We start from the raw sequence: 27,613 nt of genomic DNA on the forward strand, positions 1-27,613 counted from the left end.
TGTGTCTATGTGTGTTGTGTGTGTGTGTGTGTGTGTGTATGTGTGTTTTGTGTGTGTGTTGTGTGTATGTGTGTTTTGTGTGTATGTGTGTCTGTGTGTCTGTGTGTTGTGTGTATGTGTGTGTATGTGTGTTGTGAGTATGTGTGTTGTGTGTGTGTGTATGCCTGTGTGTGTATGTGTATGCCTTGGTTGTCGCTGAGTACAGTCACTCACCCTCTAAATACAGGTTTTATGCACGTGTGTATGTGTGTTGTGTGTTGTGTGTGTGTGTGTGTGTGTGTGTATGTGTTGTAGGTGTGTGTTGTGTGTGTTGTGTTGTGTGTGTTTGCTATCCTGAACCTGTAAGCCCTCGGATGATCAGACTGAGCTTCTAATAAAAAAGAATCAGTCGCCCTTCAGATCTTCATAACACCTCGTGTGCTCCTGTGATCCAGGACTCTGACTCAGCCAGTGAAGGTCCAGTAAAGATCAGAATGTTCAGAACATTGAAGGAAACAGAATGTTTAATGAGTTGCTGAACTCTAATGAGACAGATAGAGACACTCAGATCAGAATGAAGATAAACTTCTCTTGTCATAAACACCTGAACTTCAGGTCTGAGTTTTACCTGCACACAGTCTCTGGTCTCTGAAAGGAGATCAATTGAACGTGATTGGGTTTTGTCATTGTGAGACACTGCAGCACAGCACACGGTGACACGGTGAAACGTGTCCTCTGTATTTATCCAGCAGTGAGCAGTGGGCACCATGACGGTCGGGACCTTCATCAAGGGGACCTCAGGGGCACCATGGTGGGATTTGAACTTAGATGTGTCCTATAGACCCGAGTTTAATACTGACTGAGGTAAGCGAAGTAAACTGGAGGAGCAGCGCGGCTTGGGAAGAGAAGGCAGCTTCTCGCGGCCTGAAAACATCAGACAGGAGAAGGAAGGGAAGTGGCTGGGCAGCCGTCCAGGGGGAAATCACGGCGAGGTGAGTGTTTCTCAAGAAGAACGATCCTGCTCGGGTCCTTCAGAAGTGAGACGAGACATTTGGAGAGCACAGAGTGGAACCGAAAAAGAGCTCATCCTCATACATGTGCATGGAACTGTGGCTGTTCTGAGACTCACCCTTGAAAAGGTCTCCTTTAAATGGAGGACATTTAAAAAAGAGCACCAGGTTGACATAGAACTAGTGCAACTAGAATATGTTTGATTTCTATAACGCAATTGTCATTAACATAACATTCATCTTCCTTTTGTAGATAAGTCACCAGAGTTAAATTACATCATCCCACCACCACCCTTGGGCTCAGTCTGTAAAACTGACCCTATTCGGTGTTAAATGACCATGACTCCGCCCCTTCACAGGTACACAGGTACCAGGCAGGTGGTCCATATCAGCCCCGTATTAATATGAACCCAAGAACCCATGTGAGGAGCAAGCCGTCATGAAAAAGACTAGAACCAACATGGAACTGATGGTAAAATTTGTCTAGAAGCTCTGTTCTGTGGAGCCAAGCGTAGATCTGGAGCTTTTACAGTATAACTAAAAAGTAGGTTTATTAACATAATAACAGGTTATTAACATGACGTAGCAATAGAGTGAGTTTATGAATGCTGTTCAGGCCTCGGGTGCTGTCAGCAGAAGGAACCCAGAAACAGGCCGTAATTTGAATGATGACCATTAGGCATTAGGGCGTGGCCTGCCGGCGCAATTCTTCCACTTTAATTCCACCTCTCAGGCAGCCAAGTCTGAGACGTCAATTATCAAATGAGGGTGTAGATATCCTGATGACGCTTATTTTCACATTCCGCTTTCGAACGGAACCGTGAGCAGTAAGCAGGGCGGCGGCGACATTTATCGCTTTATGAAAAATGAGCTCCAGTCACATGACAGGAGTGTGATGGACGTTTTTATGGGGGTTTTTTTGGACTAGTGAGGGCCTTGGTTGTCGCCGAGTACAGACACTCACCCTCTAAATACAGGTTTTATGCACGTGTGTGTGTGTGTGTGCGGCTGCCATGATGAATGCTCAGTGTTAAGGATTCGTCAAGCAGAAGAGCGCTCCTGAATTTCTTTTTTCTCAGGAAATGAGCGGCGGCCTTGATTCCTTTATCATATTATCTGCAGAATTCCTCCCGGGAAATAAAGGCCTTAATGAGACGTGAGAAAACTTTGCTTCTTTTATCACTCTGTGTGTCGCGTGTGTGTGTCTGGCCAGATTTTCTTATCCTTTCTTATCTGCGTCTCTGGAGGTTCACAGAATGACTCCCTCTCTACATTTTTTGCTGTGTGTGTGTGTGTGTGTGTGTGTGTGTGTGTGTGTGTGTGTGTGTGTAAACGTGTGTTCAAGCGTAGGCATGTTGCGGTTCTTAGTGACAGTCGATGTAGGTGCCGTTGCATTCCGGTTCTTATGCTAATTAGACACAATTGTGGCACGTGTGCAGTGCGTCTGTCCTCTTTAAAATTCATACTGAATTTGCATGATTATGCGCTGATCTGAATATGCTAATCTCAGCCTCCTGGTTCCCTTCAAGCCACTTATGTCCTCAAACTCAACTGTCGTCTTCTCCTCAGTGGAGGCCGTGGAGGCCGCAGCATCATGGAAGCAAGTTCATATTGCTTGTTCATCGCTGAAAACCTACATGGACTTAATAAATCCAAACACACACACACACACACACACACACACTGCAGTCCACACACCATGACGGGCCAACTGTAGGGTTTCTGTAGGAGCCCGTCTGCATCTTGAGAGGGTGTAACTGTGTGATGCGTGTTGTCAGTGTATTATGGGCTTATGTCAGGTTATGTCTGTTTCCTGCATGGGTCCAGACGACACATCACATACACTGTCCCACTGTCCCCTGTCGCCGTCATTAGATTTCTCAAATAAACACAACACGCGGTAGTTTAACAGTTTCATTTATTTACTTACTTATTATTAACCATCCTACCTACTGTTACCTCACTCAGGTACCCTTTATCATTCACATTTTCACTGTGGTTTTACCTAAATGTTCCCCATGGGAGAACGGTGCCTTTATAGGCCAGCGTGGGACACAGGGACAGGGTGCTTGAAGAAGTGGGGTGTTTGTCTGCTGTGTATATTTTGTTCTTTGTATGATTTGAGTTGTGTCCTTCATCTTATGAAACGGTAAATTGTGAATATGTATGGGGACATGTTGATATGTAGCCCTGCCTGCCCCACCCCACCCCACATTAGGCTGTGATTGTGGGGTGTATTAAGGGGACAGCGTAGCAGGGCGGGGACCTTCGTGTGGGTCAAGGTCAGGTCGGTGGTTCAGGGACTGAGGAGCTTGCTGTCAGGCTGTGAATCTGTATCTTTTGTCATATTTACAGATGCCTATAATGGCTGGCTCTGTAAACCTGCACCTTTTTTCCTTCACTACACCTGGTGTGTTTGGCCTTTTAGTTTGGTGGAAGTTCCCAGTGTAGACGTTCCTGCTTCTGCACTCACATATCAGTACAGGACTGATGCTGAACCCGTAGAGGAATCCTAAACCTGAAAGATGAATTTCAGTCTGAAGGCCTGCATTTATTTCCATATTCATGATTCATAGAGAAGGTGATGGTGGAGGTGGAGGTGGAGAGAGGCCCTAATCTCTCCTGACTCATACCTCATTTCCTCTTCACCAGAGCTGGAACTGGGGACCAACCGAGAACCGGATGGACAGGAGCTGGACAGGAGCTCAGCGGGAGCCACACGGGTCACAGGCCACGCCCACCAGAAATCCTTTATCACCGAATCCATTACATTATTATAGAAATGTTTTGGACCTCCACCGCTGCTACGTTAACACCACCCTCTTCTGTCCCTGTAGCCTCTCTTCAGTTTTTTTTAGCTTATTGACCATTTGGTCGGTTGTTCGTGTGAAGCCTTCAGCGCTCCACGTTACTGGTTCCGCCATCACAGGTTCATAGCAGGTTCCTGCTACGAAACCAGCAAAGTTTAGGGCTCGGTTCTGTGCCAGTTTTTTTTCTGTGGAACCAGGAACTGGCCCTGGAACCAGAGCAGAGTTCTTTCTCCAGCCGAATGTGTTGTTCCTGTCTGGCCTCATGGCTCCATTTTAGCTAAACTTAGCAGAGGCAAATTTGAATATTTACGTAACACTTTTTAATTTTTTGTAAACTGATTAAAATGGGTGCGGCCTCGTGCCTCAAGCTGTCCATTGGTCCAGAAGTGAAGTCGGGGTGAGTTGTAATGTGCCAGTTGCCCCCCAGCGATGGTGAAATCATGAAAAAAAAAACCATAAAAAAATAAAGGCTGCAGACAGCTGAAGTGCTGCACCATCCCTCCAGCGGCCGCTGCATTTAGCTGAGGAAGCTGGAAGAGTTTTAATTAAGACCAGTGGGGGTGTGACCTCAGAGTGAGTGTGTGTGTGTGTGTGTGTGTGTTGCGTCAGCGCGTGTGTGTGTGTGTGCATGTCGCAGTGGCAAGGCGAGCTGACATGTGGGCTCAACAAAGCTCTCAGCTTTTCAATTAGCCTCACTGGAGATTAGCTTCTCGTTTAGGACTCATTATTTCACCACTTGACTCCTTGTCATAGTGAAGTGTAATGACGAGAGGAGCCGCACTGTTTGATCACACACACACACACACACACACACAAAATGCTTTATATCCACCACACTGTCTGAACACACCATCATTCACAAACACAGCTTTACACACACACACACACATCTAACATCTAACACACTGCATGCACCACATCTCTTCACTCATCACACACACTTCAGAATTAATGTTTATGAGTCTGTGTGACATTTACAAGTCAGACCTGTCCAGAACATTCTCTGTAGCTGGCAGCTGTAGAGGGACGCAGACATTCACCAATGTTGTCACTAACAATTACCAATGTCACCAACGATGACCAACATTCACCAATTACACCAACAGCATCATCAATTATCACCAGTAAGAACCCATTATTAATGCGACCGATATTCTACAACGTCCTCAGTTATTAACAGGGGCCACCAGCATTCACACGTTAAATAAACACTGCAGGAAGTTTGTAGGATCCATTTCCAGATCAGAGTTAAATTCTGTTTTTTAATCCCGCTGTTCAATGTTGAGTCTTTTTAATGACGGGCGACTCTTGCTCCTCTTCTGGGTTCTTGGGTTCATATTAATACGGGGCTGATATGGACCACCTGCCTGGTACCTGTGTACCTGGGAAGGGGCGGAGTCACAGTCATTTAACAGCGAATAGGGTCAGTTTTACAGACTGAGTTTATCTCTGATCTGGAATGGCTCATAGAAACTCTCTGCAGTGCTTGTTTAAACATTTGGGGGCTGTTATCACCGGTGGTCACCATTGTCACTAACGTTTACCTCCAATTCATCACCATAGGTCACACCTCCATTCACCAATGTTATGAATTATCATCAGTAGTCACCATTGTCTCCGGCTACCATTAACAGTTCCGCATTCCAAAATTCCATCGGCATCAGCTACAGACTACTATCACCATCACTCACCAACAGCCTCCTCACTGAGAAGGTTCCTGAAAGCCTTCAGGCAGATCTGATGCTGAACTGAAACATAATTAATGCAGAGTAATTATTCAAAGCATCCAGCAGCCAGACAGCCGTGTGTTCAGTGTGGTAAATGCCCCTCTCTCCGCTGACTCCAGGTTTCTTCTGCAGAAGAGGCTGTTTACTACACCTCCCTCTCTGGAATCCCTGGTTCCCCTGCAGATTCCCCGGTCTGTAGACACTGAGAACGTCAGTGGGAGAGCGTGAAGGATTTTAATCTAAGCACCACACTGTGAGTGTGTACGTGAGAAGCCACTTCTGAACTGCGGGCAGAATGTAGAACCTGAGCCTCTCCATGTTACACAAGGTTCTCCGAGGACGTGGTGACTGTCCCCAAATGGACAGCTAGGCAACCAGGGACTGGAATGTCCACCTGCGCATATGTAGATCTGTAGATGTCACAGTCACCCCTGGACAGTTCAGGACTCAATTATTAATTTAACATCTTACAAAGGTCAGGATGATGCAAAATAAAAGAAAGGCATCATGGTTGTTTTTACTTTATTTTTAAAGTAAAAACCGCCTGATAGTCAGTACTCTGTACATAGCTGTCACGATGGCTGGACATGGTGAGGAAGAAGGACGCATACGCACAACGTCACAAGATTTAATGCAGAGGTGACAGGACAGGGGAACATCACCAGACAATGACCCGACAGCGAACAGACACAACAGGGCGGGGCATATAATTATACATAGGTGAACATGATCAGAGAACATTGCACATGACGAACATTAAACTCTGGTCCGAACCCTGGACCCGGAGTAACCCCTGCCGGACCGGACCATGGCAATAGCACTACAGCGTAACTATCTGCCGGCGATCCCGATTCCTGCCACATTCCTATAAAGGTGGTCCAGGTGAGAGTACACGCACTAGATCTGCTCTGCTGTCTCTCATGTGTCTCTTTTACCTAGATGGTAGTAGCCTAGCGGGTAACACACTCGCCTATGAACCAGAAGAGCCAGGTTCAAATCCCACTTACTACCATCGTGTCCCTGAGCAGGACACTTAACCCTGAGTGTCTCCAGGGGGGGACTACTGATTGTAAGTCGCTCTGGATAAGGGCGTCTGGTAAATGCTGTAAAATGTAAATGTAAATCTTTATTACTTACAAATCCACCACTTGTAGAGCCCTGTGGAAACCTGTGGTGGCGGGGCGTGGCACGTGTGTGATGAACGTGTATGATGTGTGTTTGAATGTGCAAGTGTAGTTGTGTCTGTGTATGTGTGTGTGTGTGTGTGTGTGTCTCCATTGGTTTTAAAACTATTTCAGATGTATTTTCCCTGCTGTTAATAACACGCTTGCCCCGCCCCCAGCGCCCAGCGATTGGTTCCTTTGTTTTTCAGCCGCGACACCGCAATTAAGAGCTAATTCCAAATGATTTCCACACTAAAATATTTAGGGATATGAGCTCAAAGCCACATTTTGTATAAATATTTCACTATTTCTGTGTGTGTATGTGTGTGTTTTCATGGTCAACACACTTTATGAATAATTAAGATTGTTCTGATTAAAGCTCTTTATAAGTGTGTGTAATGAAAAGCAGCTTTACTGTAGGATTCACTGGCAGGAATCAAATTTCAGGACAATTTAGAACATTTGCGTGTTTGTGCTTCATGAAATGAATTTTTTTTACTTTCATTACTGGGTGGCAAAAAATAAGCATTCGGCAATTAACAGCCAAATAGCTTCCATGGCAATGGAGCCTTCTGCTTTTTAAAGCAGTCCAGTTCATGTTCCAGCTTGTTCTTATAGTCCGTCATCAGTGGTCACCAGCATCTCACCACCTGCAGCATAATCAGAAGGTTGCCGGTTCGAGTCCCGAACTGCCAAGGTGCCACTGAGGTCCCCTTGATGAAGGTCCCGTCCCCACACGCTGCTGCCCGGGCGCCTGTCATGGTGCCCACTGTCACCAAGGCTTGATGGTAAAATACAAAGGACACGTTTCACCGTTTCACCGTGTGCTGCGCTGCAGTGTTTCACAATGACAATCACTTTCACTTTCACCTTGGCGTGACAAAACTTGGGGTGGAGTCACCGGTCAGGAGACTAGATGAGGTTTAGAACATGGACCTCTGAAAAGAAGATAGAAGGTGGGGTGGAGTCACCAGTCAGCATTTCCATCATTATTATTTTTTATTCTTCCTTTCCTTCCTACTTAATCCTCTTACTTCTCATCTTCACTTCACTCTGCGGTTTTAAGAAAAGAACGAAATCCTTCTCACACAGAGACTTTACAGAAAATAAAAAGGACGGCTAAATGGAAATTGGTGACCCCACCTTTTTCCATTTCTGTCATGTGAATGTGAATGTCATTGTGATACACATCAGCACAGCACACGGTGCACACAGTAAAACGTGTCCTCTGTATTTAATCATCACCCTGAGTGAGCAGTGGGCACCATGACAGGCGCCCGGGGAGCAGTGTGTGGGGACGGTGCTTTGCTCAGTGGCACCTCAGCGGATCGGGATTCGAACCGGCGACCTTCTGATTATGGGGCCGCTTCCTTGGCCACCAGGCCACCTCTGCCCAATGTATGTTACCCAAACTTCACCCACCTTTACCTGCGCTGGTCAGATCATCTGAAAATACGAATTCAACTAAATAATAATGTTTTAACGTACCATGTGTGCGGTTACAAACATGCGGTTCCACCTCGGTTCCATGAGTCATGGAAACGAGCAGGACCCTGGTGCCTTGATTTGATTGGAGTGTTTCCAGTAACCTGATGGCTTCATTAACTCATGAAATACACACACACACACACACACACACACACACACACACCTGGCGACACACAGCAGTACGCGCCACGTTCCCATGGTGATCAGCTCTCACTGCTGCATTTCCAAATGAACAGAGCCCAGAGCTTCTCTCCTAGTTTAATGTAAGCATGTGTGTGTGTGTGTGTGTGTGTGTGTGTACTTGTCCCTGCTGTCTTCTGGCAGCTTCTGATAACACACACCAGTGCCGGTACGGCGGTCCAGCGGGATTATGGGCATTTCCTCAGCTGCCGCCGGAGTTTCTGATCTGATATCAGCCACTGCGCTTCGGAGGGATTTTTCTGCAGGATTAACGTTTCACCAGTTAAACTTCACACTTGTACTGTTTCGCTGCGAATAAAACGTGTTTTTTACTCTGGCTGTGCTCCCCTCTTGAGGATCTGAGTGGTTTGTGTATTTTTGGTGTTCAGATCAGTCGGTGTTTTTTTTACAGACAGGCGTCCTACTTTTGCAGGAGAGTCACGTTCAAATGAAGAACCTTTAATACAGATCGGCTGTACACAACCTCACACACACGTGTGTGCTTTATTTCTAAAATCAAGATCATAGCAACCCAAATATTGATCTCTTGGAGACCGTGCACGGTCCCACCACATACGTGTCCTCTCCAGATATTTGTAAGCCTGACTTGCAGCTCCGGCATCAGAATATTAGACCTCTGATATCAGTTCATTGTGGGACTTCCTGCAGCATTTACCCTGACAGCTCCGGTTCCCAAACACAAAATCCAAATATTATACGTAATACGTAATATTACACGCTCCTTTTTGGCTTTGGTTTGGCCTGTTTCCCCTCGGCCGCGTTATTCTTGGCCTGTTTTGCTGATATTTGTCTGAACTGGTGGGTCTCACGTCCCCTCAGCGCGTGTTGGTGGGCGTGTCCTCCTGAGAGACCACCAATCGCCAGTCCTCGCTTAATCCGCATTAAACCCACCTGATTGGAAAACTGATTAAAGTTGCATAAATGGATTTGATTGGCTTGAAAACTCCCCACCTCACCCCTTCACGTGTGGCCACGTCTCTGTAGTAGATTTAATTATAACAGCACTATAAAGTCTTAATTCTGATTATTCATGACTGTAACTAATTGCAATAGTTGCATATATACGGGGGCCGTGGTGGCCCCAGAAGGTTGCCGGTTCGACCCGCCAAGGTGCCCCACAACGACAATCACGTCACTTTCACTTAAAAATGAACAGAACTCTCTCACACACACACTTGCATGTACAATGTGTGTGTTTCCGCCTGTCTTTGTAGGCTGATATGAGCCGCGTGCTTGAAACATTTTGAAAGGAGGAACGTGGGAATATAAACTCACGCCGACACGTCTTCTCTCGTCTGACAGCACATTTCCTCCCGCCGGAATAAATCCTCCTCCCGGCCAATCAGCAGGACGAGTGTGTGAGGACATGGCGGCCGACGTGACGTCCCGCTGTCAAGGCGTCTGTCTGATGCTCGCCGTGGAACGGAGGACGGCTCGTCTTCTTCTCCCGTAAACACGCAGCGGGGACGCTGCTGTAGACCAGAGCTCGTTCTGTACCTGTCCACACCTCACAGATCACCGTGCTAAATGTGTTCATACCTCCTCCGACGTCGTGCGTATAGCATCTCCTGTAATGGTCAAAGGTTCTACACACACACACACACACACACACACACACCTCACTCATCACCCGCTCTGGCCTAGTTTGGCGATGTTTTGAAGTTACGCCGAGTAAAGAAGTCCACTTTTCCCTCCCACGTGAATAACCGTATGATCTGCGTACGTGAATGGTGAACCAGGGAGAAGCAGGGAGTGTCTGGATGTTGAAGAGGAGGAACCAGATCTTTCAGGGGAGGAGCCTATGTGCATGATTGGCAGGACGGTTTAATGTCCCTCCTGGGGCTCCTTGCTGTGAAAACTCCGTTCTTCACCACAAGAAAGAAATCAATCACGGACACTCAAGCTGCATTTTGATGTTATTTTTCACAAAGATCACAAAGAAATCTCCTGCTGGAGAGAGAGAAAGAGTGTGTGTGTGTTGTGTTTATATGTGTGTGAGATTTGATATTAAATGTTGAAGCACACACACACACAACTTTCGTTGCACTTATTCTTCAGAGGGTAAGATAGGAACACACACACACACACATCCATCGTCCAGACAGTTAGTGGCCTGGATGCCCGCTGGACATCTCAAAAGTCCCTGTTGTCGTCATGGTGACTCCTGTTATCACCTGTAGCGTTTTCAGGGGATGTTTCTGTTGCCGTGACAACGAACCCGACCCTCTGGCCGGGAGCAGTCGGAAATTATCCAAAAATGTCAGTAATTCGACAGTAATTGTGGATAAATTGGAGATGTAGAACAGACAAGTGTGTGTGTGTGTGTGTGTGGGCTGCCTTCTTCCATCTCTCGCTCTCTCTCTCTCTCTCTCTCCCATACCATCCCTGTCTGCGCTGCTGCAGGTTGCCATGGTTACAGGCTAACGAGAGCCTAATTAACACGTTCACTAACGAGCTGACGAGTTAACGGGACAGAGGTGGGTCTCTCGCTTTCTCTCTCTCTCTCTCACACACACACACACACACACACAGTGTTTGATCTCGATCTGCGTTTACTCCTCTGCGGAGGTGACGCTTCTGTGTACGGACGAATACATTTACATTTACGGCATTTACCAGACGCCCGTATCCAGAGAGACTTACAATCAGTAGTTACAGGGACAGTCCCCCCCCGGAGACACTCAGGGTTAAGTGTCTTGCTCAGGGACATGATGGTAGTAAGTGGGGTTTGAACCTGGGTCTTCTGGTTCATAGGCGAGTGTCTTACCCACTTGGCTGCTACCACCCTAGATGTTGGACAAATACAAAAAAATCCTAGATTTACCATAGATTGTAATATTACCGATGATCAATAAAAAACACAGAACTGTCCAGCTTCATTGGTACTTGGACTACTTTTCTGAACAGATTTTTTTCAGAGAAGCTCCTGTACGGTGAAGATAATGAGGGCTTTTCCCAGTCACACTTATTTCAGAGACCCTCACTCATTCATTGGCGACCCGTCCGCGGTGGCCAGCAGGGTTCTGCCGGACGGTTATGGATGAAGGTGACGTCCCTCTGGTGGGACGAGCGTCACGTCCTCTGAGGTTTGGCCACGACCCCGCTAAAGAGTCTCCTGTGCGTGTGAAGTGCCTTTAACCGCTTTCTTCTGGAATAAGAAATAAAACTCTGGCGCCTTCCACAGCCTTCAAACCAAGAAAAGCAGCGATGAAGGACGTCTCTTCTGTCCTCTCACAGAGACACAGGTCGAGCTGCAGCATCACTACAGCAGTTCAGTAAAAGGGGTGTTTGTGGGGTGTTAAGTGACCTGCTAGGTAACTTCAGGTTGTCTGTTGGTTGTCTGGAGCTGATGAAGCATGGTGGTGTATCACGTCAGCTCCAGAAGCTTCTACAGATGATGAGACCGTCAGAGCCTAAACCAGATTCCACAGACTAGCATGAAAAGACACTGAAAGGTGTGACGACCGAGGCATCTTCACCAGAAGCACGATGCACGATGAGCCTCGTTATACGGAAATACCGGCGAGAGCCGATTTTTACTTTGCTGATGCTCAGTCGGTGAGAGGGACCTGCATGGAATAAGGAGTTTTATTATTTCCCCCAGTTCCCGACAGTCTGGTGCTGCAAATCCCATTTTACAGAGATGTGTGTTCAGAGCCTCCTTCTCAGTTTAAGAACACAGCAACAAAAAAAAGTGTCTTTTAATATGCATTTTACCACAAAATGTCCATGATTGCAACAGATTACTACCACATCTTCTCTGAAGGGCCTGACCTTCTCCAGAGGTAAAACTCTGTTACAATGGGGAAGCGGTGGCCTAGCGGTTAAGGAAGCGGCACCGCAATCAGAAGGTTGCCGGTTCGAATCCCGATCCGCCAAGGTACCACTGGGGTCCCCTTGAGGAAGGAACCGTTCCCACACACTGTTCGCCAAGTGCCTGTCATGGTGCCCACTGGTTAAATTAAGTGAAGTGATTGTCACATGTGACTCACAGCAGCACAGCACACGGTGCACACAGTGAAATTTGTCCTCTGCATTTAACCCATCACCCTGAGTGAGCAGTGGGCAGCCATGACAGGCGCCCGGGGAGCAGTGTGTGGGGACGGTGCTTTGCTCAGTGGCACCTCAGTGGCACCTTGGCGGGTCGGGATTCGAACCGGCAACCTTCTGAATACGGGGCCGCTTCCTTAACTACCACTGCCGATGTATTTAAATACAGAGGACACATTTCACTGGTGCTGTGCTGCAGTGTTTCATAATGACAAGCACCTCAATTCAATCATTAAGTAGAACGTAACATTATCATACACAATTTAATCACTACACAATTAACACATTTGTATGTTAAATAAGGCAATCGCTTTAACATATTTAAAATATCTAAAAAGGAACAAACGCAGCTGCATCATGGAGTGGCAACCAATCATAGCTGCCTAGGGTGGTAGTAGTCTAGTGGGTAACACACTCGCCTATGAACCGGAAGACCCGGGTTCAAATCCCGCTTACTACCATTGTGTCCCTGAGCAAGACACTTAACCCTAAGTTGCTCCAGGGAGACTGTCCCTGTAATACTGATTGTAAGTCGCTCTGGATAAGGGCGTCTGATAAATGCTGTAAATGTAAATGTAAATGCCTAACCCGCTGATTGGCCAATGTGTTTGTGTTTGGTACATTTGCATAAATGAATTTGATTGGCTGGTGCATGGTTAGAATTTGTTTTAACTTTCAGCCACAAGCAACACAAAGCAACGGACAAACAGATTAGCACAGACATGCAAGTCAGTCTCAATCCCACACTAGTATCTCTCACCATTTGTTTAATTACAGCAAGCTTTTTTGGAAAAACGTGTGATTAATAAGTTAGGATTCTAATTTTATGCAGAGAAAATTATTTATCTGCAAAAAAAGTGCACAAATTCCTGCATGTGTCTTGTGACACACTCACAGTTTTTGTAAAAAAAAAAAAGTTCTGAACTTTTAAGTTGAGGCTCCGATGAAGATCCACACTGAGCCGACAGCCGCCAGTCTGGTCCTTCATCTCCTCAAAAACTCTATTCTTATCAATGAAATTTTTATGAGCTCAGGCTCTCAGACTCTCATCACCTGTAGAGAAGATGATTAAACTCTTAAGCTCTTAAAAGCAGCAACACAGTTCAGTTTCATTTCCATTCCAACACACACACACAAAATACCCAAAATCCATAAGGAATTTGGTGCGGCAACGGCGATCTTGATTTGTCTCCGGAATATTTCATTACGTGGAATCTGTCTGGCTCCTTCGCCGGCTTTGGAGAAAACTCCAATGTGTCTTGAAACATTTATAATGTTTCTAAAAGCCCGGTGGGGCTGACTGGACATCTGATTAATATATATCACCACAGGAGCGCTTTTACTGGCCCACCGCCCCATCAAAAATGCAGCAAACGCTTCTAGTTTTACTCCATCAGCTGCACGTCCATCTCCATCCAACACGAAGATGTCCAGGTCCAGGCAGTAACTTGTCTGCTGCTCGGTGGATAGAACCCTGGCACACACACACTTAAACAGTCAGAAATGTGCTAATTAGTCCTTTCCTCAGCTTCGTTTATGACCTCATTAATTTGCAGCAAAATGGGAGTGCGGTGAAGGGTTGAGATTGAGGTGTGATGGAGTCGGTGGTGAGAGACACTGTCAGCTTCACCGATCTTCTGCCACACACACACACACACACACACACACTCAGACATCTCAGCAGGTGAGTCTGATGTTGAGACATTCCTCCTGATGCACCTCCTCCATGCTCCCCTCAGATCCCCTCAAAATGATAAAGTTTGTCTCATGCCGTCCACTCACGGGTTGGTTCATGTGTCACCAGGTCCACGGGTTTAAATCATTAAAACATCGGGGGCCCTTCCTTCGTTTTTTTCATATTTCACATTTATAGTTTGACTCCCTTCTTATTTAATTGTTTATCTGTTTGTTTTCTTTTATTTATTTTTTTTTGGTTGTTTCTTTTGCTTTCAGGACCAAAAAAACTTCCAGCTTTTCTTTAAATGCCTGGCATCTAACCTCTATTGCACATGTAAAGCTGGCTTGGAGTCAGGGAAGGGAGGGGGGTGCTATAGGGTTTATAAGGGGGTTATAAAATATATCATTTACAGTATATTGTTTACCCTGTTATATCCCTGTTTAAAATCAATAAAAATATTGTTGAAACTAAATCATTAAAACATCAGAGGCCGTAGAGGACGCGTCCTGCCCGCCACCAGGGGTCGCCGCGTCGATGCCTCAGAGTCAGACGCCCTTATCAGAGTCAATAGTTACAGGGACAGTCCCCCCCTGGAGACACTCGGTGTTAAGTGTCTTGCTCAGGGACATGATGGTAGTAAGTGGTGCTCATCTGGTCCAGACGCGAGTGTCTCACCCACCAGGCCACTACCAGCCCAGATGATGCTCAGCATGTTGTAAATTCGTCCAGGAAGTCGCTGCTACTGCTGATGTGTGGTGGTTCAGGAGGTCTTTTCACAACTTCTGGAATTGAAATGTCATTAACCAGCAAGTTCACAGAGTTCATTATTCAGTTCAGATAATGTTGTATACCTGTGTAGGGCGCACAATTCACACTCCTGCACAGTAGCCAGGGGGCGAGCCCTTTCGTTGTTCTGAGGGACGCAGAAAAGACGCCTGTCAAGTGTGTGTGTGTGTGTGTGTGTGTGTGTAGTAATCTGATATCTGGAATGCTTATTGAATTATGTGGGATAATTGCCTTGCTGTCTTGGGAAGTGGGGGTGAAAATTCTGGCTGAAACATGTGTCTGATAATTGCTTTAGTGTTGTGAGATGAGCTTTGTGTGTGTGTGTGTGTGTGTGTGTGTGTGTGTTTTAATTGATGTAATTGTATTTTGCAAGGATTCATCTCAATAGTTTTTTTGCTTCTTCCCTCTTCACTCCTGCTGGAACCGATCTGCAGATCTGCAGCACTTTAAACATGTTTACTGCATTAACCAATAAATTAACTTTTACCCGCCTCTCCACATTCACTACACACACACACACACACTCACACACACACACACACCTTCTATTTCCAGTCCAGGAGAAGCTGAAGCTGCATTAACTTTCTCACACTGTGTTAAAGTCATTTGCATGTCATTTGAATATTATACATAAAATTGAAGGGTTTTTGTGAGTGTGTGTGTGTGTGTGTGTGTGTGTGTGCACATACACATGCATGCATGAATGGGACCAAGTGAGTGAAAGAGAGAGAGAGAAATCAACAAAACCACTTCAGAATATTTTCCCTCTCCGTTTCCGTCAGGCATATGTGGGCATAAAATATCTGCTCATTTAAAACCGTCTGCCTTCCCCATTTGTATTTTAATGCACACATTCACTCGCCCACACAATCTCTCTCTCTCGCTCACACACACACTCTCACAATGGAGCAGCACATTACTCTTCTGGCAGCGTGATTGGCATCGCCGGATAAAACGTTTTCTCTTCATAACAAGCGCCATCTTGGCCGTCCTCATCCTGTCTCCATCTCTCCCTGTCTGTCCATCAGCTTGTCCTGTCAGTCACCCGCGGGTTACGGTGGCCCGCTGTGTCTCGCCTCGCCTTCAGAGCTGGGGTCTCCACCCAGACGACCCCATGAACTTTATTTACATTTACGGCATTTACCAGACTCCCAGAGTCACTTACAATCAGTAGTTACAGGGACAGTCCCCCCCTGGATACACTCAGGGTTAAGTGTCCTGCTCAGGGACACGATGGTAGTAAGTGGGGTTTTAACCTGGGTCTTCTGGTTCTTAGGTAAGTGTGTTACACACTAGGCTACTACCATGTACACAAAGAGTAAAAGTGGAATAAAGAACACACACACTTTTTACATCTTTCATTCCAAGCCGTTATCCAGCGCCTTACAGTCAGTAGAGACAGGGACGGTCCCCCTGGAGACACTCTCACTGGGATTGACCCTGGGACTGGTTTACAGGCGAGTGTCTAACCCACCCAGAGAACCTCTGATTTAGCCTCACTGTGTGGAGCTTCCATGTGTGTGTGTGTGTGTGTGTGTGTTCATTTCTCTACATCTCCCTTTCTGCTGTGTGTGTTCTCTCCGTGCACAGTTATTAATACCTCCATCTCCCAGTCTCCCTCTCACACACACACAGACACACACACACACACACGCGGTGCGAGGCACTTCCTGAGTAAAGGGTCCGTAACCGGGTTCATTATTTAACATCCTTCATTAAATCCCAGTGAGCCGCTGTCGCTTCTTCTTATCATTAAAGTCGCTTCATTTTCACAGCGAGTCGCGAGCAGACGAGCGATTAGATCAGTCAAAACGCCTGACACACTCCGTCTTCACACTCAACTCCCCAACGGTCCGCTGTCCACCGCTCTTCTGGACTCGGGGTGTGTGTGTGTATATGTGTGTGTGTGTGAGAGAGAGAGGATTGATGTGAAGGTTCATGTTGTATAAACACAGATAAGGGAAATGTCAGGACATACTTTAAACTGTGTGTGTGTGTGTGTGTGTGTGTGTGTGTGTGTGTGTGTGTGTGTGTGTGTGTGTGTGTGAGTGTGTGTGTGTATGTGTGCAGATAAGCGATGCTCACTGCCTTGCTCCTCTTAATGCTGAATTATTCATCCTGCGATTCACTGCACACCGGGCGTTGGGCGGGGTCGAACCCGACTCGCTGTCTGCATCTCGGCCAATGACGGGGGATGTTTGTTGAGACCAAGTTTGCACCGTTGGCGGTGTTATAAATTATGACGCGGGAGGCGGTGAAATGCTCTGCTTTAATGATCAAAGCGGGTTAGCCTGTTAGCCCGAAATTCATATAAAATCTCTCGATTGATTACAGTGGCATGCATGGCATTGGTGGAAACGAGTGGTCAATCTCTGATATTAATGAATAATAGAGGTCTGATATTAATGTTTGTGTCTTACAGGGACAGTCCCCCCCTGGAGACGCTCAGGGTTAAGTGTCTTGCTCAGGGACACGATGGTAGTAAGTGGGGTTTGAACCCAAGTCTTCTGGTTCGTAGGTGAGTGTGTTACACACTAGGCTACTACCACCCAAGTGAATATTGCCCTGCTGTAGTGTCGGGATTTTCTAAGGCTGGTTGCTTCGTCAGTATGTCAGGACTCACTTTATATGGGTTGTCACGGCCGTTCGGCATGGCGAGCCAGGTGATCTGAGATGATGACAAGAAGAAGGACGCACTCGCACAACGTCACGAAACAGGGCTTTTCATACGTGATGAACAGGACAGGGGGGGGGACATGTAACAATGAGGGAACAGACATGAACAGGGCAGCTTTATACACTCGTACACAGGTGAACACGAGCAGGAAACATTACACCGGACAAATGTGAAACTCCGGTCCGGATCCCGGACCGGAGTAGCCCCTTCCAGACCAGATCATGACATGGGTATATTTTATTACTGCATTGACCAACTTATTTTAATCCCTTTTAACATTAGTAATTGTGTAAATTGGAAAATTGCTCCTAAAAATGTGTCTTTGCTACAATGACAAAAATATTTGATTTTTGAATGTGGTACACACCGATGCGATTAATTACAGACCGATTAATCGTGATTAGATCGTTGGCCAGAACTAATATACATAAACGTGTGGATATTTTCCACCTTCGGATGTGTTTATCCAGCAGTACCAGACTGACAGACGGACTGCCTGACTCACTGCACGTCTGAGCTGAGAGTCTGAGCTGGGACACCAGCCTCCTAATCCGCCGAGTACACACTCGACACCTGGAATCACTGCTGAGCTGACAGTGATGAAGCACATCCTCACGTCCCACTCGCTGCTTTAACGTTTGCACCAACCGTTAATTGGATTTTGACGTCTGATTCTGACGTCCCATCGGTCCTGTTCATGACTGTGGTGTAGACCCCGGTGGTCGGTGTCACCAGTTGAAGCTCCGCATGGCTGCTACATATGCCAGGGTGGTAGTGGGGCAGAGGCCTAGTGGGGTAAAACACTCGTCTATGATCCAGAAGAGCCAGGTTCGAACCCCACTTACTACCATCGTGTCCCTGAGCAAGACACTTAACCCTGAGTGTCTCCAGGGGGGGACTGTCCCTGTAACTACTGACTGACCAGTCGCTCTGGATAAGGGCGTCTGGTAAATGCTGTAAATGTAAATGTACACCTCCCCACTACAGGCTGACCACCATGCAGATAAAAAGCTCCCCATGTCCCCATGGGGACCACACGGCCCCTGATCAGAATACGCCCATTAGAGGGGGAATTAAATCCAACACGACGTCTCCCTTCAGAAATCAATTATTCACCTCCGATTTTCATTTCACACATCAGACACACTGACCAGTGTCTCTCCCCCTGTCCTCCCCGTCCATCTGTTTTAATGTCTGCCGCCTCCCTCCCCTAATCTGCCTTTTAGCCTCTCTGAGCTGCTGACGTCACGCTTTTAATGATGAGCAGATGGTGGCCGCGGCGCGCGAAGGACTTCCTAGAGCGGCCGTCCGACATCTGCCACCGATGGCAGTGGACACACGACTTGTCCCGGTCACCGTGCACCCCCCCCTCCCCACTCCACCCACAGCTGCCCCACATACGCACTGCGCAGACTCAAGGGCACGGCCAGGCGGGTAGGCCTCGTCCTGAGTTTATTTTAGGGCGCGCGTGACGAGGGCTCTCGGGCTCCCGCCGATTAGGCGCTAATAGATGGAGGCGGGGCGGGCGAGGGTGGGTGGGGCGGGGCGGAAGAAACAAGATTCTGCTTTAGTTACAGCGGGGGTGGGGCCTGTCAGTCCGAGTCCCGCTTCCAGGGATGATGGGAGCGCCAGAGGCTGTATGGCAAGACCTCGTGTCATTTATTCACCAACTGGCGTATTCTGAGCCAGACGTTCAGTAACAACAGCCAAGAAAAAGAGCGGACGAATTAGTTGCCCCATCCAGGGGCACTAAAAAGCTTACATACATTTTGAGCTTGATTTCCCTTTTTTATAGTAGATTAATCCTTCATACATCAATATAATATAAAATTAGTTGTACACATCTATAGAGGCCAAAATGTTTGGACACCTTCTCATTCAATGTGTTTTCTTTATTTTCATGACCATTTACGTTGGTAGATTCTCACTGAAGGCACCAAAACATTTACATTTACAGCATTTATCAGACGCCCTTATCCAGAGCGACTTACAATCAGTAGTTACAGGGACAGTCCCCCCCTGGAGACACTCAGGGTTAAGTAAGTGGGATTCGAACCCGGGTCATCTGGTTCATAGGCGAGTGTGTTACCCACTAGGCTACCACCACCCACAAAACTATGAATGAACACATGTGGAGTTCTGTACTTAACAAAAAAAAGGTGAAATAAGTGAAAACATGTTTTATATTCTAGTTTCTTTGCTCTGATTACTGCTTTACACACTCTTGGCATTCTCTCGATGAGCTTCAAGAGGTCGTCACCTGAAATGCTGCCCACTGCTCACTCAGGGTGATGGTTAAATTAATAGTTCAGAATTTTTTGATCATCACCATTCAGAGATTTAAAATATGTTTTCATTTCTGAAACAGATTTTCTGGCTGTAAACCTCACTGTACTTTACCCCCTACAAGCGTAGTACGGTTATTGCAGCCTGCTGAGAAGTATTTAAGGTGGAACTGACTATTTCAAATAAAGAGCTTCAGTGTCATGTTGTCCTTGGTGAGCTGGTGATTAGATGCCGCCCCAGCCAGTCAGAGAACCTCCTGCTGCCCCCTCCCTCCGCGGCCCTTACGCCCCACAAACGGGGAATAGAAAACCGATTGGTGCCCATGCAATCAAGATGTCAGGGCAGCATGGGTGCGCGCAATGGGTGCAGACACCCGTGATGCCGCCCCACCACAATGTCGCCCTGGGCAACCAGCCGTGTCAGTACCCATTACCATTTTATTTGTCTTGAACATCTAGAATGTTGAATGTTGAATTAGTGTGGGACGGTGGGAAAGGATGATTTGGAAAGTTGTGGTAGTAGCCTAGTGGGTAACACACTCGCCTATGAACCAGAAGTGCCAGGTTCAAACCCCACTTACTACCATCGTGTCCCTCAGCGGGATACTTAACCCTGACTGTGTCCCTGTAACTACTGATTGTACTTCGCTCTGGGCGTTTGGTAAATTTTGTAAATGTAAATGTAAGTTAATAAGTCATCATTAATTCCAGTAAGACATTTGCCAACGATTAATGTACCAGATTGTGTTTTGGGTGGGTAACCGGCTTGCCGTACAGTCTCCGTTACTCGGTGCAGTGATCCGAGCCGCCGGCAGGGGGGGCTGCTGAGCGGGACAGACGCGCAGCCGGAGAGGGATGCCGCAGCTCCGCCGCCGTTAGACTCCGGTACCGGACGGTGGAAGATGGACGTTCGGGGGAGAGCGCTGCTCGCCGCGCTGCTCGCCGCGCTGCAGGTAGGGACGCGGTTTACTCCGTTATTCGCTTTACTCGTCGCAGCGTCGTTTTCGGGCTCGGCGCTGCTCTCGGTGGGTGGCGGGGTGATGGAGGATGGTGATGCAGAATGGAGGCTGGTGATGGTGGATCAAGTCGGTTCTTCACATCAGAGGAGCAGCTCTGGGCTTTTAATCCGCTGAAAAAACCCGTCGCGTCCCTTTCATCCCGGGTGTAGTGTGTGTATAATGTGTGAGTGTGTGTGCAAGTGTGTGTGATGTGTGTGTATGAGTGTGTGTTATTTGTGAGTGTGTGTGCGTGAGTGTGTATGAGTGTGTGAATGTGTGTGTGTGTCATGTGTGAGTGTGTAATGTGTGTGTGATGTGTGTGTGTGTGAGTGTGTGTTTTTGTGCAGCTTCGCTTGAGGTTATTTCTCAAATACAGTAGGACGAGTGTGAGGTTGTTGTTGGTGAGACAGGAGGTGAGGCAGGCAGGTCAGAGGGTGGGGCTGAGGTGGGCGTGTCAGTGGGTGTGACTGAGGTGGGCATGTTAGTGGGTGGGTCTAAATTGTGCAGGTCAGTGGGTGGGGCTGAGGTGGGCGGGTCAGTGGGTGGGGCTGAGGTGGGCATGTTAGTGGGTGGGTCTAAATTGTGCAGGTCAGTGGGTGGGGCTGAGGTGGGCATGTTAGTGGGTGGGTCTAAATTGTGCAGGTCAGTGGGTGAGGCCGGGGTGGGCGGGTCAGTGGATGTGGCTGAAGTTGGCAGGTTAGAGGGTGGGTCTAAGTTGTGCAGGTCAGTGGGTGAGGCTGAGGTGGGTGGGTCAGTGGGTGGGGCTGAGTTGTGCAGGTTAGTGGGTGGGTGTAAGTTGTGCCGGTCAGTGGGTGGGGCTGAGGTGGGCGGGTCAAGTGGGTGGGGCTGAGTTGTGCAGGTTAGTGGGTGGGTGTAAGTTGTGCAGGTCAGTGGGTGGGGTGAAGAACTTCTGAGGTGCTGGACCAGATTGTTTTGGTTGCAGCCAGACAAATAAAAATGAGGACGGTAATGAGCCACTGCCATCTCTCATTGCTCTCCCCACCCCACATCTCTTCCTCATACACACACACACACACACACACACACACAGTGACCGATTTTCTCCAGAACAGCTCTGTACTTCAGAACTAGTGTGTGTGAGTTTATATGAGATGACATGTTTCCATGGTCTCAGATTTGTTAAGTCAGTGTGTGTGTTTGTATGTGTATGTGTATATGTGTGTGTGTGTGCCTGAAAGCTCTGATTATCTTTTGAGGTTTTGAGGACAGGAGAAATGAACACATTTGCAGAACATCACAAAAACGAGGGATTTACTAATAACAAACACACATCATACAGGACAAGGTACAAAATTTACACTCATAAAATGAGGCATCATTTATACACGGAGCGCCAGGTGCAGACGACCAGGAAACTCCGGACTGGAACATGGAGCCGGAGTCAGGACCCCATCATGTGTATATGTGTGTATCATGGAAATGTTTGGTACAGACAGGAAGTCGTGTCGGCGTTTTCCAGACGCCCATCCACTTGTCCATCCATCTCTCTGCCTATCTATCTACTTTGCATGGTATTTATGTTCTGCGATGCCTCTTTATCTCATTTTGAGACATTTTGTTTGATGTAAATTGGAGTGTTCCTGCGTGGGTTCCTGTGTGGGTTCCTGCGTGGGTTCCTGTGCAGGTTCCTGTGTTCCTGAGTGGGTTCCTGCGTGGGTTCCTGTGTTCCTGAGTGGGTTCCTGCGCGGGTAACTGCGTGGGTTCCTGCGTGGGTTCCTGTGTTCCTGAGTGGGTTCCTGTGTTCCTGCTTGGGTTCCTGCTTGGGTTCCTGTGTTCCTGAGTGGGTTCCTGCATGGGTTCCTGTGTTCCTAAGTGGGTTCCTGCGCGGGTTCCTGCTTGGGTTCCTGTGTTCCTGAGTGGGTTCCTGCACGGGTTCCTGTGTTCCTGAGTGGGTTCCTGTGCGGGTAACTGCGTGGGTTCCTGCGTGGGTTCCTGTGTTCCTGAGTGGGTTCCTGTGTTCCTGCTTGGGTTCCTGCTTGGGTTCCTGTGTTCCTGAGTGGGTTCCTGCATGGGTTCCTGTGTTCCTAAGTGGGTTCCTGCGCGGGTTCCTGCTTGGGTTCCTGTGTTCCTGAGTGGGTTCCTGCACGGGTTCCTGTGTTCCTGAGTGGGTTCCTGTGCGGGTAACTGCGTGGGTTCATGCGTGGGTTCCTGTGTTCCTGAGTGGGTTCCTGTTTGGGTTCCTGTGTTCCTGCTCGGGTTCCTGCTCGGGTTCCTGCTCGGGTTCCTGCGCGGGTTCCTGCGTGTTTTGTGTAGGAGTGACAGTGCTGGTCTGATTGATGATGAACAGGGACGGATTGTGTGAAAAAGAACCTGTCAGGTCCTGCATGAAATAAAACTGTGTCACACAACACAGAGTTGAAAGGTCAGAAGAGCGTCTGACAGTGATGAAGGGTCCCTGGATCTGACCTCGTGTCTGTATTGATATCTGAAGGACGTCAATAGCTGCCTTCAGCATGTTGCGGACATGAAGGATACTTTGGTGTTGGTTTTTAATCCAGGCTGTGAGTTCCTCTCATCTCTCGAATGTGAACGTCTGTCCAAAATGGGGACTTCCCGATTCCTGTCCATCCGTCCCAGTTCCAGTCCCACGGGGAATCAGACGCACGTGCACAGCTGGTGACGTGTCATGGTTGTCGGGAGTTCCCTCTGTCCAGCGGAGTCGTGTTCAGCCATCACTGTACGGCACGAGCTACCAGGCGGTAGACATGTTCGCTTCAGAGACCCTCAGCAGGGTTGAGGTGCTCCTTGTGGAGCGTCCTGCGGAGGTTCCCTGAAGGCTGGTTTGTGGATCATCATCCCCCACCGTCATCTACGGAACGTCGGGACGACTGAGAGAGACCTCATCTCTGTAATTTACACTCTGCAGCGCCCCCTGATGTACAGGAGGAGCGACTACTCAACGGAAGCCGCGATTTAATACACAGAATGAGCTGGAATTTATATAAACGCTCACTAGGTGGACTGGCGTAGGTGTGAGCGTGTAAGTGAACGGTGTGAGCGTGTGCGCCCCCTGTGGAGTTTAGTTTCAATATTCACGAATAAATGTCACACCGTTAGCAAAAATGTTTCTTGATTCAGCAACAAAGATTCACAAATATAATTTCTGACTAACAAATAAATGTAACGCACAAATGTCACAAATGCATTTCTCGACACAAAAATACATTCATGTCATGCACAAATGTCAGTGCGGTTACATCTATTCGCAAACCGATAAAAATGCATTTACAAAACCGCCGGATATTTGTGAATACACTTACGTTTATTTGATGATTTTTGGATGATTTTTTTCCAAAAAAACCCTCAGTAATACGACAAAGCGTGAGTGAGTGAGGAAAATATCATTCGTTTCACTTTTAGCAAAACTGCAACTGAAATGCATTAAAAAGCCATTTAAATTTGGTTTGAAAAGACAAAAAGAGATGAAATAAGCAATATAATCGATTGGAACTGGCAACCTTCTGATTACGGGGCCACTTCCTTAACCGCCGGGCCACCACGGCCCCATTTCAGCAAACCGGTAAAGAATGCTGCACCGCTCAGATGAAAGATTAACTACGTTAACGTGGATTTTACCGAGCGATCTGGTGCTGCAGCCATGGCACTTTTTCAGTGATGTTGATAGATGTTAATGCGAGCTGACATGTTTTCTTCCCGACCAGGGGTCAAAGGTCGTGGAAAGCAGGCTCCTCCCCTTCCCTCAGCTTACGCTGTTGTGGTCAGTAGCGACTGAGGGAAGTGTCCAGGAGCGCCGGCTCTCTAGATGGCCGGCGGCGGCACTCTCAGGTCCGTGACACGGGACAGAACGAGCTGACTCGGCCAGCCCAGCCGGTGGGCGGGGCCATAGCGGGAGAACGTGGGAGGTGCGGTCCGAGGTTCTTCTGAAGGTCACAGGAACATGTGCTGAATCGCTGGTTTAGCGTTTAAAATAGCGCGCTCGTACTTCATCAGCACGAAACTCCCTGTAATCGCTTCTTTACATGTCGGTGTGTGTGTGTGTGTGTGTGTGTAAGCAGGTGTCTGTCCAGGCTGGCGAGGCGTCGCCCTGTCGGAGGGGGTTCCGGGAGAGCGTGTACAGCACGGCCGTCACAGGGACCATCACAGAAGACCAGCCTCTACTGAAAGGTGATCCACCTGGACCTGTAATCTGCAGTTTTCCTCCAGATGAACATCATCACGACGGGTTCTTCTCCTTGACAGACGACACACACACACGCTGAACTGGATGGTGTATGAACATGTCGATTTCCTGGTTGGTTTTGTGATAAGGTGACAGAATTGTTCCCCTGGTGAACTCCATCCAGGATCTACATAGGTCGTGTAGATACACCCAATCACAGAGCAACTGCAATGCTTCACACGTTTGGAAGCCATGACGGTGGGTGGAGATCATGTTTTAGGGGAGGGGCAGGAAACGGGAGGTAACCTTTCCCCTTATGACGTCATAATGGGACAAATTCCAGATCCAACCGTCTGACTACCGCTCTCTGAACGGTGAACGACCAAAACACTCTTTACACCGACCGTCATTTCTAGCCACTGCAGGACCACAGACAGGCCATGTCAAATCATCTCACAAAGTGACATTTTCATGTCCGGGGACGTTTAAGTCTGGTTTATGGGTGATTTTTGTTGAATCTCAGGATCTGTGTTCTTCCTGAATACAGACATTTATGAAAACATTAATTTTGGTGCTTTTTCCATGGCGCTGCCACCTCAGTTCATCCTGAGGTGATGGCGATGAAGACAGATGTGCTCCATTTGTAGATAGATTGTGTTCCCCTCCTCTGATGAACATCTCCTGTCAGCTGGAATGGGTGGAGATTGGTGATTGGCAGGTGGGCGGGGTCTAATTCGGTTTCCCCACTCTCTCTCCACAGTTGAGTTTGTCGGCTGCGGTGGTGGAGTCGTGCATTTGGACGGCGTCGGGACGGAGGACATTCGGGTGGACGTGGACGGAACCGTCTACGCAGCGCGCACATTCCGGCTGGGCGACAGGAAGGGGTGGAGTCTGGAGGTCCGGGCACGAGACACCGAGACTCAAGAGGAGTGGCGCACAAACATCAACCTCACCAGACAGGTACACACAGACACACACACAGATACACACACACAGACACACAGACACACACAGATACACACACACATACACACAGACACACACAGATACACACACACACAGACACACACACACAGATACACAGACACACACAGATACACACACACACACACAGACACACACTCACACACAGATACACACAGACACACACAGACAGATACACAAAATTGTAATGAAAAACCGAGTGGTGATTTATCAGAATTCTGACATGACAGTAAATGAGATGAAGTGTGATGGAGCCGCTGACCTTCAGTCGGAGCCAGACGACCCTCACGTTATTACACAACGGCATGCTGGGAACTCCCGTCAACACACCGGCGATCAGACCGGAGACGCGGTGGCGGTATTAATTCTGAGAGCAACTCCGAGTGTGTGTCGTGTGCATATTTTTATGCCGCTCCATTTCTCACGACCTTTTGCTCTGGTGCGCGACCTTTTCCTGGCACTGCCGGTTGTTGCTTTTATGTTTCTATAGCAACTGCTGCTAGCGAACTGATGCCGCTTCTCTGACCTTTGACCCTGCAACACTGCACATTACCAGAAGCGTTTCCTTACCCAGTGTTGCTTCGTGTGTGTCCAGGAAATCACGTTTCCACGGAGAGGGATGGCTGTCGATGGCGGTGGCACTTTGAGGCGGATGAAGAGAGACTGGGTCATCCCCCCTATCAACGTTCCGGAGAATTCCAGAGGGCAGTTTCCAGAGGACCTTGTCACTGTGAGCATAGAACACACACACACACACACACACACACACACTATGGATAATATCACGTAATAGTTACACAGTTACGGGACTGTGTCCAGGATCATATTTCATGTATATAGTAAATTTCTCTACCAATTACAATATCGTTGACATGAGACGTTTTTAGGATAAGTAATGAAAGGAACGAGTAGAAGTGTGTGTGCTTGTGTATTCGCCGAGTTGAGAATGTTGTGTAGTTGTGTATATGCGCTCTTGTATATCCAGACTTTTACACGCCGTACACAAGCGCAGAGCAGCAGATGTGCTGTGTGTGCGTTATGAAGGAGATTCTGGACCTCAGTTATAATTAACCTTCTCGTGGGAATATGGATGTTAATGCAGCTCTGAGTGACGCTGTGTGTGTGTGTGTGTGTGTGTGTGTGTGTGTAGATCCGGTCAGATCGGGAGTGGAACGGACGTTTGCGCTACAGCGTAACAGGACCTGGTGCAGACCAGCCCCCAACCGGCATCTTCATCATCAACCCCATCAATGGTCAGCTGTCCGTCACCAAACCACTGGACCGGGAGCTCATCTCCAACTTCCACGTGAGTGTTACGCGCGCGTGCGAGCGAGTCCGGAGTTACGCCTCCCTCCACCAGACAGCAACTCTCAGACCCGCTGCTGAACTTTCACCTTCGTCGATTTAACACCATCAGTGCAGCAAAAGCAGGAACCCCGGCCATCAGCTTCACATCCCTGGCCTCCTCCGACCCCTGTTGCCGTGGAGACATTCGGGATGCCTCTGCAGTGCCCTGTGACTGCAGGCGTGGTCTGCAGTAGATGCTGAAGAGCTGCTGACGAGGACGTGCAGAGGAGTTTTCGTCTGTAATGTAATCTGTCATTTCCTAAACACGCGCGCTCTCTCTCTCTCTCTC

The 27,613-nt window shown here is 48.0% G+C and overlaps 1 protein-coding gene across 1 annotated transcript; it reads left to right on the top strand.

Annotated features, from left to right (window-relative positions):
* Positions 1-20,683: 20,683 nt before the first annotated feature.
* LOC114769549 (cadherin-2-like) lies at positions 20,684-27,605 on the top strand. The gene is made up of 5 exons (XM_028962665.1): positions 20,684-20,807; positions 24,890-24,998; positions 25,754-25,953; positions 26,573-26,707; positions 27,128-27,605. Exons 1-5 carry the CDS (start codon positions 20,757-20,759, stop codon positions 27,383-27,385), a joined length of 753 nt encoding a protein of 250 aa, XP_028818498.1. The 5' UTR covers positions 20,684-20,756; the 3' UTR covers positions 27,386-27,605.
* Positions 27,606-27,613: the final 8 nt, after the last annotated feature.

This window comes from Denticeps clupeoides, chromosome 19, assembly GCF_900700375.1.
Source record: "Denticeps clupeoides chromosome 19, fDenClu1.1, whole genome shotgun sequence".
Classification (NCBI taxonomy): domain Eukaryota; kingdom Metazoa; phylum Chordata; class Actinopteri; order Clupeiformes; family Denticipitidae; genus Denticeps; species Denticeps clupeoides.

Bases quoted from the DNA above. Each gene is read 5' to 3' on its own strand.
- LOC114769549 (XM_028962665.1), top strand. From the start codon at position 20,757: ATGGACGTTCGGGGGAGAGCGCTGCTCGCCGCGCTGCTCGCCGCGCTG. The intron at 25,954-26,572 runs GTACACACAGAC...GTGTGTGTCCAG, and splicing joins ACATCAACCTCACCAGACAG to GAAATCACGTTTCCACGGAG. The intron at 26,708-27,127 runs GTGAGCATAGAA...GTGTGTGTGTAG, and splicing joins TTCCAGAGGACCTTGTCACT to ATCCGGTCAGATCGGGAGTG.